The following is a 13,624-nucleotide window of genomic DNA, read 5'->3' on the forward strand; positions in this document are numbered from 1 at the left end:
ACTCCATCTACGAGGTTAATTCTTGAGCAGGACAGCCTTGGGCCCAGGCCGCTTCAGTGGAAGCATGTTTAGATGCACAGTCACTACAATCACTGCTTTGCAATAGAGAAAACAGTCAGGGGGAAGAATGCCAAGGGGCTTATCAGTACTATTTTCTAGATGGTTTTGAAAGAGGTATTATGACTAAAATATGACCTTTCTTGCCTCCCAAATAGATCAGAGGACATAAAAGCATGGCATTTGGATAAACATTTGTAATAAGACTCCCAATTCTTACACCAACTTTCTCATTCCCTCCAGAAGAGCTGTGCCCTGTCAGAAATACCCCAAACCTCGGTGACTCACCCCCACCCCGTATAGAACGCACAATCTCCTTTATCCCAAAGTCACCCATGAATAATTACACAAAAGATAAGTTAAAAATGCTTCCTTTATTACATAAAGCCAATACTGCTACTTCTACGTTCAACTGTTTGTGCATCTCTATATTGTCCAAAGTAATGTTAAAGACAATCTACCTCAATGTGTCATCCAGTAGTTGCTTCATGTTGAGTGTGAAATGTCACACATGCTCCCCATTTCACACACAGTCAACAAACTGCTCTAGGAAATTGAGAAATTCTCTGAGGCTCCAAAGATTTACTCTAAAGTAAACCTTAAAGTTCCCCACACCCGATTGTACTAGAAGCAGCCAAGTTCTGAAGAAAATGCAGTTAACGCACTCACAGATGTCCTGGCCTGCCCACATGCTGTTCACATTAATCAAGTATATGACATTGGAGCCCTAACTTGCGTTATAAGGAGATCTAGCTGTTCCAAATACTACACACTGTCCTGAAGACACACCATGATTTCTAAGATGCAAGGTCATGCTATTAGTCTCCTGGCTGGTGCGTAGGGAGCTCAGACACAGGAAATGCTTCTTCCTGGATTCCCACAAGTGCTCAAAACAGTGCTCGGCAAGATCAGTGTTTACTGTGAGTGTAGGCAATTCTGAGGCAGTCTCCACTGGGTAGAAGTGAAAACTGCCTGACTCAATCTTACTGTCGTTAGTGTATTAGTATTATTATATGTGGTGAGGAAAATTCTTTTTTATTACTTAAGCTCAAGGAAAAATAAAGAAGTTGGGCCAAGATTATAACCAGATTATGACCAATTCTCCAAGGCAAACAGACAAAGGAACTGCCACAGTTAAAGACAGAATAATTCTCTTCATACAGCCTTGTACTGTTTCATGAACTGCAACCATAAAAATCCTAAGCTTAACCATACTCTTTGCAAGCCAACTCACCAAAACAGGCATTTGGCCAAGTAAGAATTTAATTTCACACAGATACTGTACTTTAGAGTTTAGATTTATTTAGGGCCATTTGCACATGTTTATAAAATATTTAGTTTGCTTTAGAAGATGACAAGACAGCTCCCCCTTCAGTGAGACCCTGGCCTAAATATTTATTTGCTTTACTTATATAGCAAGAGGATAACATTAAACACGGAAGCTTTTGATTTGTGGCACTGAATGATGATCCTACACAGGGCATCCTTCAAAAGCTACAATTAAGGATCCACCTAGCTTTTCAGCAATACAAGCCCGATTGAGGTCTTCTGGCCCATTTGCTTGACACTCGTGTTTTATGCCTAGGGAGGAAAAACAACAATTCTATTTAGAATTATGGCAGAAGCTATCTATTTCTCTAAGCTATCCAACTGTTTTGAAAGACCAGTTCTAATATGGATAGATGAACTGTAGAATAAACAAACAATGGAATACTAGCCATTAATGAAAATAATCCACAAATCCACAACTACATGCATCAAAATGGATGACCTGACAAACATGTTGACAAAAAGTAGCTAAATAGAAAAGTGTACATCCTTTCTGATTCCATTTGTATAACATAAAATCAACAAATGCTGTTGGAAGGCAGGGCAATAGTTACCCATGTGAAGGAAGGTGGAGGAGGAGTGTTTTGATTGGCAGGGGGCACAGGCAAGGCTTCTGGGGGTGTGGCCATTAGCTCAAGAAACAAAAGTTATGTTTAGTTTGTGAAAATTCATCAAGCTCTTCAGTAATTTATGATGTACATCTTTCTGTATGTACACTGTACTTCAATAAAAAGTAAAAGAGCAGTTCTGGTAATCGTTTTTTCCTTTTTTTTTTTTAAATATGAATTAAGTGTTTGTACTTGCTGTAAGTCGACTACTGAACAGTATGACTATTTACAAACAGCATCACTTTTGTTATAAAAACCAGCTAGCTCTCTTCAGTGGAATTACATTATACATTTAATCTATTACAATGACAACTATGTAAAATGTGTTACCCACTGCTTTCTCAGAAAAGTTACATTGCCACACTGCAGAATGAGCTCAATTATGGAAGTATATACGTAGCTTCTCTGAACACAGCTGCTATCTTTTTTAAACAGCATTGTTTCTAATTATCCATAATTTCAAGGCCATTTCTGAAGCCACTGAAAACATGCAAGGTCAGCTTTCAGGCTACTTATGAATGATTTCAGCAAACCTGTGATGATTTCAGTAAGTAAAGATGGCAAGGCAACCATCTTTTTATATCACCAAATCAACTCTATATAGCAATTCTCCTTTTCTGAAAGGCAGAATAGGAATAAAGATGAGCTGATTCTGAATCCTCTTCGCTTGCATTTTGGAAGCACTGAAGCCAAAAAAATCATTTTAAAACATCAGTCACCAGACCAGTGAACACCTTCTGGGGCTGCCACAATGTCAAATCAAATGCATATAGTACTTGCAAAGCACTGAACCATGGTTCAGGAAGGGAAATGAGGATACTTTTTTTTTTTTTTTAACCCACTGAGTAAAACAAGCTAGGGCAAATCTGTTCTGCTACGAGAATATAAAAATCAGTCAAATAAAACAGCACAAAAAGTACATGTGGGTGCAACCCTTGTGACCCAGGCTCACTCAACCAGTTGGAGTTGGCCTAGCAGGAAGATGGTGGGCAACCTCGGCAGACTAAGCACACACAAGATCCAGACCAAGCCTCTCATTCTACAGCTGAGAGAATCCTAGCCCAGGAAGGTACAGCACTTTGGCCTAGTTCACACAGCAGCTAGACATAAGTTTAGCCTCAACCCAGATCTTCAGGCACCTGTCCCGGGCTCCTTACATCCTATCAACACTTCCTCCTGGCTGGAGCTAATACGCATGGCCAGGCCATCACATCAGGATCCCAATTACCCAGGAACCAATAAAATATAACTGGCCACCTCAAAGACTGAGCACAGCTTACTTGGAACACAGATAAATCAATTACTTAAAATCACATTCCAATTTAGAGTAAAGTCAGGGATACTCTCTCCCTCCCCATTTATGAACATTTCTTTTTTTTTTTTTTTTTTTTTTTACATGGGCAGGCACCGGGAATCGAACCTGGGTCCTCTGGCATGGCAGGCAAGCATTCTTGCCTGCTGAGCCACCAGGCCTGCCCGAACATTTCCTTTTTTGAGACCTCATTCTATCAACTACATTCAAAGGCAACAGCAAATTTATTAGGCATCACCAACACAAGCCAATTCCTTGCCAGAGACAAGGTGAGAAAAACAGGTGAAAAGCAGCCTGACCAGGTGATTCTAACACAATGTTCAGGGGTCAGGTTACTATTACATATGTGTCCAGACCCAGAGCAGCCAGCACCAGGTGGAAGGCACACTGAAACCTGGGTTCAAGCTTCCGTTTTCTCTCTTTAAAGAGGCAGCACTTTCTTCTTTGTGCCCAAGACTCCCCAAACAACATGCTTCTTAGAAAAGTTATAGTCCCCATTCCAGGATCCTCCCCATACCCCTAAATATCTGGAGATAAATCTACATCATACCTGGAAATTTCTTTTTGATTGCATCCTTGGAGCTTGCGTAGATCATTTTACTTTTCAGAGGTGCTAATTCTGGTGCCCTGGAAAGAGAAGTGCCCAAAATGGAAAAACTGGTTTAAAAGAAGTACAATTTAAAATGCCCTGTTAGGCATTGTATCAGTGATGGGGGAGGGTCCCCTGAATCTTCTAAGAAACTTTTTCTATTTCCCTACCTCCTTAGGGAATAACTGCTATGGAAGGGTATGTACAGAATCTCACAGTTTGACCAGGGTGAAAAAAAGTACAGAATCACTGGTTAAAAATAGATTAATGTGGCTGTAGTGAAAGAATCAATATCACCTGATTCTTTTTCTCTAAAATAAAAAATTTTTTCCTATTAACAAAGCCTTTAGATCACCCTAATAAAAGTCATACTTTAAAAAGTTTTTGACGTTTTTTCTAATCAGAAAAAAGTTTCAAATACAGAAACACCTAGAGAATAATCTAGAAGTCAAGTATTTGGCATCCAGAATTAAAAGTTGCAAGTGTTTTAGCGTTTTTACTCCAGGTAGTTTTCTTTTTTTAAACTTATATATTACAAATAGAGTAAAAGTCCCCTTACATGCCCTCCACAATCCCTTCTTTTATTTATTCCAGTAGCAAAATCTGACCAAATGAGTATTTGTTTTCCATCTTAGTCTAACATAACATGTACAACCACTTAAATGAGTCAAAATAAGAGTTTCAATTAATTACTCTCTTAAAAAAAGTATTATAATCCACACCCACAATGATTCTCAATACAGCTTTCACAAGAATTTCCTTTTTAAGACTAAATGGCAATATGTCTTAACTTGTCACTATTATTATAATCCTCTATTTACAGCATTTTAAATGACTTCTTCTTGAATGAACATTGGAAGGAAGCAGTTTATGCCTCACCATTTTCTTTACCAGCAATATTGAAAAATACCAGAAATATTAACAATGGAAAGAAAAGTTTCATTCTACTCTGTATACCTAATTTTCCACTATACCTCCAAGCCTACCTCCAGTCCATACTACCAAAATATCAATGAGAATATGGTAGATAGCGAAATACTTTTAAGCATTTAATGAGTCCATTATAACGGACATTCAACAATCATTAAAATCGTGGGCTCAGGCGTGGACCTCACTTGTGTTTATCCCCTACCCAAATGGGCAGAGATTTTATGCATGGGACCCTGAAAAAGGGCAGTCTGTCTGTCTCTCAGATGTTTGTTCCTCCCAATGGCTCAAGGAAGGGAGTTAAAACCCTAACAACATCTGATCTGGCAGATGCTGTGAACTCAAAGTACTTTTCTTACACAAATAGGTCAGAGTCATGAAAAAGCAATCCCCGTTCTGAATTCACTCTAACCAGATTTTAAAAAAGCTTCTGGGCCCTGGACAGAGCTTGGTATGGAATACTCACATCAGTTTTTATTCACCTTTTCCCCTTCAAAAAAAAAAAAGATAGTGCAAAATAAACCACTGCACTAACTTAACAACTTTCTTTTATTTTCCAAATGTTAAGAAGGAGTATATATGATCAAATATTATGCTGCTACAGAAAGGAATAGTCATCAATGTGAAGAATGAACCCTGGGACATTATGTGATGCAAAATAAGCCAGACACAAAAGAGCAAACATTGGTCTCATCTAGAAAATATTTATAACAAAAATGGGGCCTAGATTGTAAGCTCTTATAGCAGTCACATTTAGTCTGGAGGTGTAACTGTTATTTCTAGATTTTGAGAGGCTGTGCTATATATATATAACCTGGTATTTCCCTAGAACTTTGGGTACCTGTATGTCACCTAAGGCTCAGAGTAGGACTTCTGCAGTTCTGAAGGTCTGCACTGCCACATACAACAACTGTTAAAGAAACTGAAAAAGAGATCAGGCTTCAATTAGGATAACCACAAAGCCAATCTGGTCAGGACTAAAGTAAATCAAAACACAGGGAGGGTAAGGAGGACACTGCTTGCATTTTAGAAGTTCACCTACTCTATGAGACCAAAAGGAAGAGAGGTTTATTTTGTCCAAAACCTAAATTTTCTGTAGCACATAATCTAACTCAGCCAGTCTGGACAGATCATTTAAACCACCAAAACACAGGGAGCCTGGAACAGGAATGAGGGCTTGTAATTCTGTATAGTTTAATGTAATGCCTGGATGCATCCCAGAGTATGCTAAGGAGATAATGAAAAAGTATTGGCAAAGTCCCTTGAGGGATGGGAGAAAAAATATGAAACTCTTACATTTTACCACTGGGGAAACCCCTGATACTGTCTCAAACATTAGCAACTCTCAAGTCAATAGGCCAACCCTTGATCTTGAAGCTCGCTCTTGTGAAGCTTATTTATATAGTGGAGAAGCTAAACATACCTGTAGTTATACCTAAGAGTTAATTCCAGAGGGCCTCTTCTGTTGCTCAGATGTGGCCTCTCTCTCTAAGCCCAACTCTGCAAGTGAAATCATTACCCTACCCGCTATATGGGTCATGGGTGAAAGTTTCCCTGGCAACATGGGTTATGACTCCCAGGGATGAGCCTAGCCAAAAGGGGGAAATAATTGTAACAAATAATGTATCAGTGGCTGAGAGTGTTCAAATAGAGTTGAAAGGCTACTCTGGAGACTACTCTTATGCAAGCTTCAGCTAGATATTGCTTTTTATGAAGGTATGCCAAACACCATGTTCTGGAGAGGTTGGCCCCTCTGCATTTCAGGACTTATCTGGTCTAGTGACCCATCTGGAGGTTATAGCTTTCTGGAAAGTTACCCCAGTGCATGGAACCTTTGCAGAATCTTATAAAACACTCTAGGTGTTTTTTAGGATTGGCAGGAATGGCAAGTTATGATATGTAGCAATGTCTAATGAACTTGAGAAGCAGAATTTAGTACTGGTTAATTTAAATTTAAACACACACATGTGACTAGTGGCTACTCAACTGGACAGAGTGGATGTAGAACAGATCATGCAGCTGGAGGCAACAATAATACCAACTTCTTCAAAAGTAGCAAACCATAGAGCCACAAGTAGAGAATGGGTGTTTAAAAAGGGGATGTAGGTTCCCAGCATGACACACTGGAGAGGGAGGATTTTGATGAATGAACCTCCTCAGTATTTTAGGAAGAACTCAGAGAAATTTTAGCTTACAAGTAGTAAGTTCAGAGGCTGCAAAGAAATTTGACCTCCTCCCATTACTTTTTCCAAAATTAATGATTGAAAGCCATGTTCTCTCAAGTAGATAAACAGTGGTTAATATTTAGTGTCGGCCCCACAAACAGCAAATGGCTAAGACCTTATGAAACCATGTACACAAAAATTAAATAACCACTGCAAAGAGCCTGAATATAAATTACTTTGGTCCCAGAGTTCTGCAAATGCTGACAATAAAGAGACTAACTCTGAGTTTTACAGAGGCCCAGTATTTCTTATGATGCTTACCACAAAAAAAACATCAACTCCTCTTTTCTGGATTCCTTGGTTTCGAAGCTTGCATCATACAAAGCATAGCGACAATCTTTTTCAGGAAGCATTCCCACAAAATGCTTGAAAGGATCGGTTATGGTCACTCCTATATCTCCAACCAAGATTTCTTTGCCTTCTTCTACAATGATGCACTTTTTGTCTGCGCTGAGACAAAAAATGACAGCCTTCTTTCTTTTCTTGATTTCTTCCGGTGTAGAGCACTTCCGAACTTTCATGTCATAAAAAATGCGACATACTTCATCAGCAACTTGTACTCCTGAGGCCTAAATGGAGAAAAGAAATGAGAAAGAACTTTGTCATTTTTATAATGACAAACATAAAACATAACTTTTGGTTACACATGGGCATACATTTAAAACATTTAAGGAATATTCATCCAATAAAAAAAAAACTGGAAACACTGAGCTATAAAAACAGTATGAATATCAGATAGCAAATTTTTTAAAAGATGATATATATTTAAAAAATTGCATCACTGTTATGTGGGGACAAATGAAGTTGACTACAGCAGCTCTTGCTACCCTACCCTAAACCAGGAAAGAAGTGCCTCGCATGTTGCTGGATTTATTTCATGTTGTAAAAATCTTTCAGAAAAAAAAAACTGTGAAGTCCCCTTGAGGGAATGGTGAGAAAGGAGGAAAATTCAACTTCTCCACATGATGAATTCTTGATATTCTCACAAGCAGTGGGGACAACCAAAACAATAAGCTGAGCCCTCAATCTTGGGGTTTGTACATATTAAACTTAATCCTGCAAAGGATGAGCTAAGCCTACTTAAAATTAGGTCTAAGAGTCACCCTGCAAGAGAACCTCTTTTGTTACTTACATGTAGCCTCCCTCCCTCAGCCAACACAACAAGTAAACTCACTGCCCTCCCCCTCTCTACGTGAGACATGACTCCCAGGGGTGTAAACCTCCCTAGCAACATGGGACAGAAATCCTAGAATGAGCTGAGACTCAGCATCAAGGGTTTGAGAAAACCTTCTCAACCAAAGGGGGGAAGAGAAAAAATAAGACAAAATAAAGTATCAATGGCTGAGAGATTCCAAACAGAGTTGAGAGGTTATCCTGGAGGTTATTCTTATGCATTACACAGATATCACCTTTTTAGTTAAGGTGTAATGGAGAGGCTGGAGGGAATTGCCTGAAAATGTGGAGCTGTGTTCCAGTAGCCATGTTTCTTGAAGATGATTGTATAATGATATAGCTTTCACAGTGTGATTGTGAAAACCTTGTGTCTGATGCTTCTTTTATCTATGGTATGGACAGACGAGTAAAACATATGGATTAAAAATAAGTAAATAATAGGGGGAACAAACATTAAAATAAATTTAGTAGATTGAAATGCTAGTGATCAATGAAAGGGAGGGGGGTAAGGAGTATGGTACATATGAAATTTTTTCTTTTTATTTCTTTTTCTGGATTGATGCAAATGTTCTAAGAAATGATGACAATGAATATACAACTATGTGATAAAAAAAGAATGTTGATTGGTTTTATTAATAAATTTTTTTAATGTATAAGATGAAAAGATAACCCACAGAAATGGAAGAAATATTTGCAAGTCAATAGAATAAGGAACTTGTATCAGGAATATATAAAAAATTATACAAACTCAACAAAGAAACAAATGACCCAATGTAAAAATGGGCAAAAGATACGAACAGTCTTTTCTCCAAAGGAGATATTCAACTGACCAACATGAAAAGATGCAAAGATGCTAAAAATCATTAGTCATTAGGGAAATGCAAATCTAAACCACAAAGGAGAGGAATATCCAATATACCTGACTAATTAGGGAGAGGCTAGGCTAGCTTCGTTCCCAGAAAAACAACTAGGGGTCAGTGAGAAACCGTTCCCAACAATGGATCCAGAGCTCTGGAGACTGGGGGGATGCTTTGCAGCACCCAGGAAAGTGTGGGATGATGAGATGAGGAAGCTGTGGGAAAAGACAGAACACCCTAAGCCCCAGCTCCTGGCATCCACCCCCACTTTCAAGACAGAGAGTGCCTGGTTCTCCAGTCTTTGGCTGGCTGGCAGGCAGGCAGGCAGCTCCAGATTGAAAGGGCAGCAGAGGTCCACTCTCCCAAGAACAGGATGGGACATGACCAAGCACTGTGACAGCTTTTGGTCCATGAATGTGAACTGCTGGGACCATCAGCAGTTTCAATCCAACCTACTCATTGACCAAGTCATTGCCTGGTACAAACAGGTGAAAATAGCTTGCCTTCTGAGGGCTGAGAAATGGGTTGCTGATGAGATCATCTGTTGAATGGCGAGGAAAGGGCACCTCTGGGAAGATGTCTAAAAGGTTTTTGGATGAAGAGGGCAATACGCTGGGCAGGCCAAGGAGCATAAACATCTTTTCCTGACCTCCCTGGGACTCTGTGGAACTGGTGTGCATCCTGCGTCCCCTTCATGGGTCTCTAGTCCAGCCCTGGTTGGGGCTAAAACCTCAAATTAACAACAAACCCAATCAACAACAAAAGCTTTGTCAAAAGAAAGAATCCGACCTTCAGAGTAAATTCATCAAGATAATCGAATACCCAGACATCAGCAAAAAATAGTAAGTCTTATTATGAAATGGGAAGATGTGCCCCACTCAAAGAAGCGAATCAAAAAGCCAGAGGAGATACAGAATCTGAAACAAGATATTCAAGTAAATCTCCTAAATAAATTTAATGAGATAAAGGACATTAAAAAAGACACTGGATGAGCATAAAGAAGAATCTGAAAGTAGGCAAAGAAAAATAAGAGATCTTATAAGAACGAAAGTACAATAAATGAAATTTAAAAATACACTAGAAGCACATGACAACAAATTTGAACAGAGAAAAGGATGAGTACGCCAGAAGACAGAGCAACCAAATTCGAATAGAAAAAAAACAGAAAAGAATGGGAAAAAAATTGAGCAGGGTCTCTGGGAACTGACTGACAACAGAAGGGCACAAGCATTCAAGTCATGGATGTCCCAGAAGAAGCAGAGAAGGGAAAAGGGGCAGCAGGAATATCTGAGGAAATAACTGCCAAGAACTTCCCAACGCTTATGAAAAGCCTTGATATCCAGGCCCAAGAAGCACAACATACTCCAAGACACTTAATTATCAAAATGTCAAATCCCAAAGATAGAGAATTTTGAAAGCAACAAGAGAAAAGCGATTCATTACATAAAAGGAATGCCCAATAAGACTAAGCACCAATTTCTCATCAGAAACCATGGAGGCAAGGAGGTAGGGGTATGATATACTCAAGAAACTGAAAGAAAAAATCGCCAACCAAGAGCTCTCTGTCTGGCGAAATCATCCTTCCAAAATGAGAGCTTGTTAACAAGACCTTCCCTATAAGAAATACTAAAGGGAGTTCTACAGGCTGACAGAAAAGACAGGAGAGAGAGGCTTGAAGTAGAATGTAGAAATAAAGATTATCAGTAAGGATAATTAAAAGGGCAAAAAGAGAGACAAAAATAAGACATGATATATAAAAACCAAAGCATAAAATGGCTGGAGTAAATACTGCCTTGCAGTAATAACAATGAACATTTAACTCCCCAATCTAAAGACACAGACTGGCAGAAAGGATACATATATATATATATATATATATATGAGCCATCTACATGCTATCTACAAGAGAATCATCTCAGACCCAAGGATACAAACAGGTTCAAAGTAAAAGGCTAAAAAGATATTCCATGCAAACAATACCCCCAAAGAACGCTGGGGTAGCTATGCTAATATCAGATAAAATAGATTTTAAATACAAATGTTATAAGAGTCAAAGAAGGGCACTATATATTAATAAAAAAGAAAATCCACCAAGAATAAAAACCGTAAATATATATGTATCCAACCAGGATACCCAACATACATGAGACAAACACTAGCAAAACGGAAGGGAGAAACAGACATATCTACAATAACAGGGGGAGACTTCAACACACCACTCACATCAACAGATAAAACATCTAGACAGAGAATCAATAAGGAAATAGACAACTTGAATGATGTGATAAATGAACTAGACCTATCAGATATATAGAAACCCAAGACAGCAAGCAGGACAGCAGGATATATACTCTTCTCAAGTGCTCACAGATCATTCACCAGGATAGACCACATGCTGGGTCACAAAACAGGTCTTAATAAATTCAAAAAGAGTGAAATTATACCAGGTACTTTCTCTGATCTAAAGGAATGAACATGGAATTCAACAAAAGGCTGAGGCCTGGAAAATACACAAATTTATGGAGGTTAAACAACACACTCTTAAACAATCAGTGGGTCAAAAAAGAAATATCAGTAACTGTATGAAAACAAGACCACAACATATCAAAACCTATGGAAACAGCAAAGGCAGAAGAATTGAGAGGGAAATGTATAGCTCTAAATGCCTACATTAAAAAGGAAGAAAATGAATTACAACCGATACCAAACTCTGAAATCTGTTCTACAACTAATTGTTGCTCAGTGCTTTGAAATTTATTTCTTTTTTGTATATGCTATTTTTCACAAAGAGAAAAAAAAGTCGATTGCAATGATAAAAAAACATTTATTCCTTCTAGCCTCCAATGTTCTAGAGCAGCTAGAAGGAAAAATCTGAGATGATGGTATCGGACCTCATGACAAAGTCTGGGATTTGTCCTGTAACTACTTGTTGAAGACTGCTTTGAATACTACTGTTTTTTTTCCTCTTTCTTTGCTTTGTATACATGTTACATTATACAATTTTAAAAAGTTAAAAATTTTTATATTAGTTATTTTTTAAAAAAAGGAAGAAAGAACAAAAACTAAAGACCTAAAAACACATCTGGAACTAGAAAAGGAAAAGCAAGCTAATCCTGAAGCAAGCAGAAAGATTAGAGCAGAAAAAAAATTTTAATGAGGGGGCAAAAAAAAAAAAAAACTCAAACCAAAAGAACCAAAAGTTGGTTCTTTCAGAAGTTCAACAAAATTGACAAGCCCATAGCTAGACTAGGAAGGGAACAAGGAGAGAAGATGCAAATGAATGAAATAAAAAATGAGAAGGGTGATATTACTGACCCAACAGAAACAAAAAAGATCCTAAGAGGAAACTATGAACTGTATGCCAACAAACTAGACATCATGGATGAAATGGATAATTTTCTATAAACACACAGACAACCCACCCTGACCCCAGAAGAAACAGACATTCTCAAACCAATCACAAGTAAAGAAACTGAATCAGTCATCAAAAATCTCCCAAAAAGAATTCCTGATATTTTCACAAGGAGTAGGAACAACCAAATCAATAGGCTGAGCCCTTGATCATAGGTTTGCCCCTATGAAATTTATCCCTACAAAGGATAGGCTAAGCCTACTTAATATTAGACCTAAAAATTACCCCCAGAGAATCTCTTTTGATGCTCAGATGTGGCCTCTCTCTCTAAGCCAACAAGGCAAGTGAACTCACTGCCCTCCTCCTCCTCTACGTGGGACATGACTCCCAGGGGTATAAACCTCCCTGGCAATGTGGAACAGAAATCCTGGATGAGCATAAAGGGATTGAGAAAACTTTCTCAACCAAAAGGGGAAGAGAGAAATGAGACAAAAGTGTCAATGGCTGAGAGATTTCAAAAAGAGTCAAGAGGTTATCTTGGAGGTTATTCTTATGCATTATACAGATATCCCCATTATACTTTATGGTAGACTGGAGTGGCTAGAGAGAAGTACCTGAAACTGTAGCATTGTGTTCCAGTAGCCATGTTTTCTTCAAGATGACTGTATAATGATACAGCTTTTACAATGTGACTGTCTGACTGTGAAAACCTTCTTCTGTCTGATGCTCCTTTATCCAGGGTATGGACAGAGAAGTAAAAAAAAAAGATAGAAAAATAAATAAATAATAGAGGGGATAAAGGGTAAAAAACGGGGTAGACTGAAATATTGGTAGTCAATGAGAAGGAGGGGTAAGGGGTAAGGGATGTATGAGTTTTTTCCTTTTTCTTTTTATTTCTCTTTCTGGAGTGATGCAAATGTTCTAAAAATGATCATGTTATGAATACTCAACTATGTGATGATACTGTGAGCCATCAATTGTATACCTTGTATGGACTGTACGTATGTAAAGATTTCTCAAAATATTAAAAAAAAAAAAAAAACATTTTGTGGTCGGAGGTGGTTTTTTTAGACCTTATACCCAAAACACAAGCAAAAACAGATAAATGGGAGCTCCTCAAAAGTGAGTACTTTGGTACTCCAAAGGACTTTGTCAAGAGGATGAAAAGGCAGCCTACTTAATGGGAGTCAGCGTA

General features: G+C 38.3%; 1 protein-coding gene across 1 annotated transcript in view; it reads right to left on the reverse strand.

Moving 5' to 3' along the window:
- Positions 1–1,337: 1,337 nt before the first annotated feature.
- The window catches only part of DSTN (destrin, actin depolymerizing factor), a 56,258-nt gene continuing 43,971 nt past the window's right edge, over positions 1,338–13,624 (reverse strand). Inside the window, exons 2-4 of the mRNA XM_077115033.1 lie at positions 7,309–7,616; positions 3,857–3,933; positions 1,338–1,638 (exon numbers count right to left, since the gene is read on the reverse strand). Of these exons, the coding sequence (XP_076971148.1) occupies positions 1,529–1,638; positions 3,857–3,933; positions 7,309–7,616 (495 nt within the window). The 3' untranslated portion in view covers positions 1,338–1,528. The remainder of the gene's footprint in view (positions 1,639–3,856; positions 3,934–7,308; positions 7,617–13,624) is intronic.

The sequence above is a fragment of the Tamandua tetradactyla genome, chromosome 1, assembly GCF_023851605.1.
Source record: "Tamandua tetradactyla isolate mTamTet1 chromosome 1, mTamTet1.pri, whole genome shotgun sequence".
Classification (NCBI taxonomy): domain Eukaryota; kingdom Metazoa; phylum Chordata; class Mammalia; order Pilosa; family Myrmecophagidae; genus Tamandua; species Tamandua tetradactyla.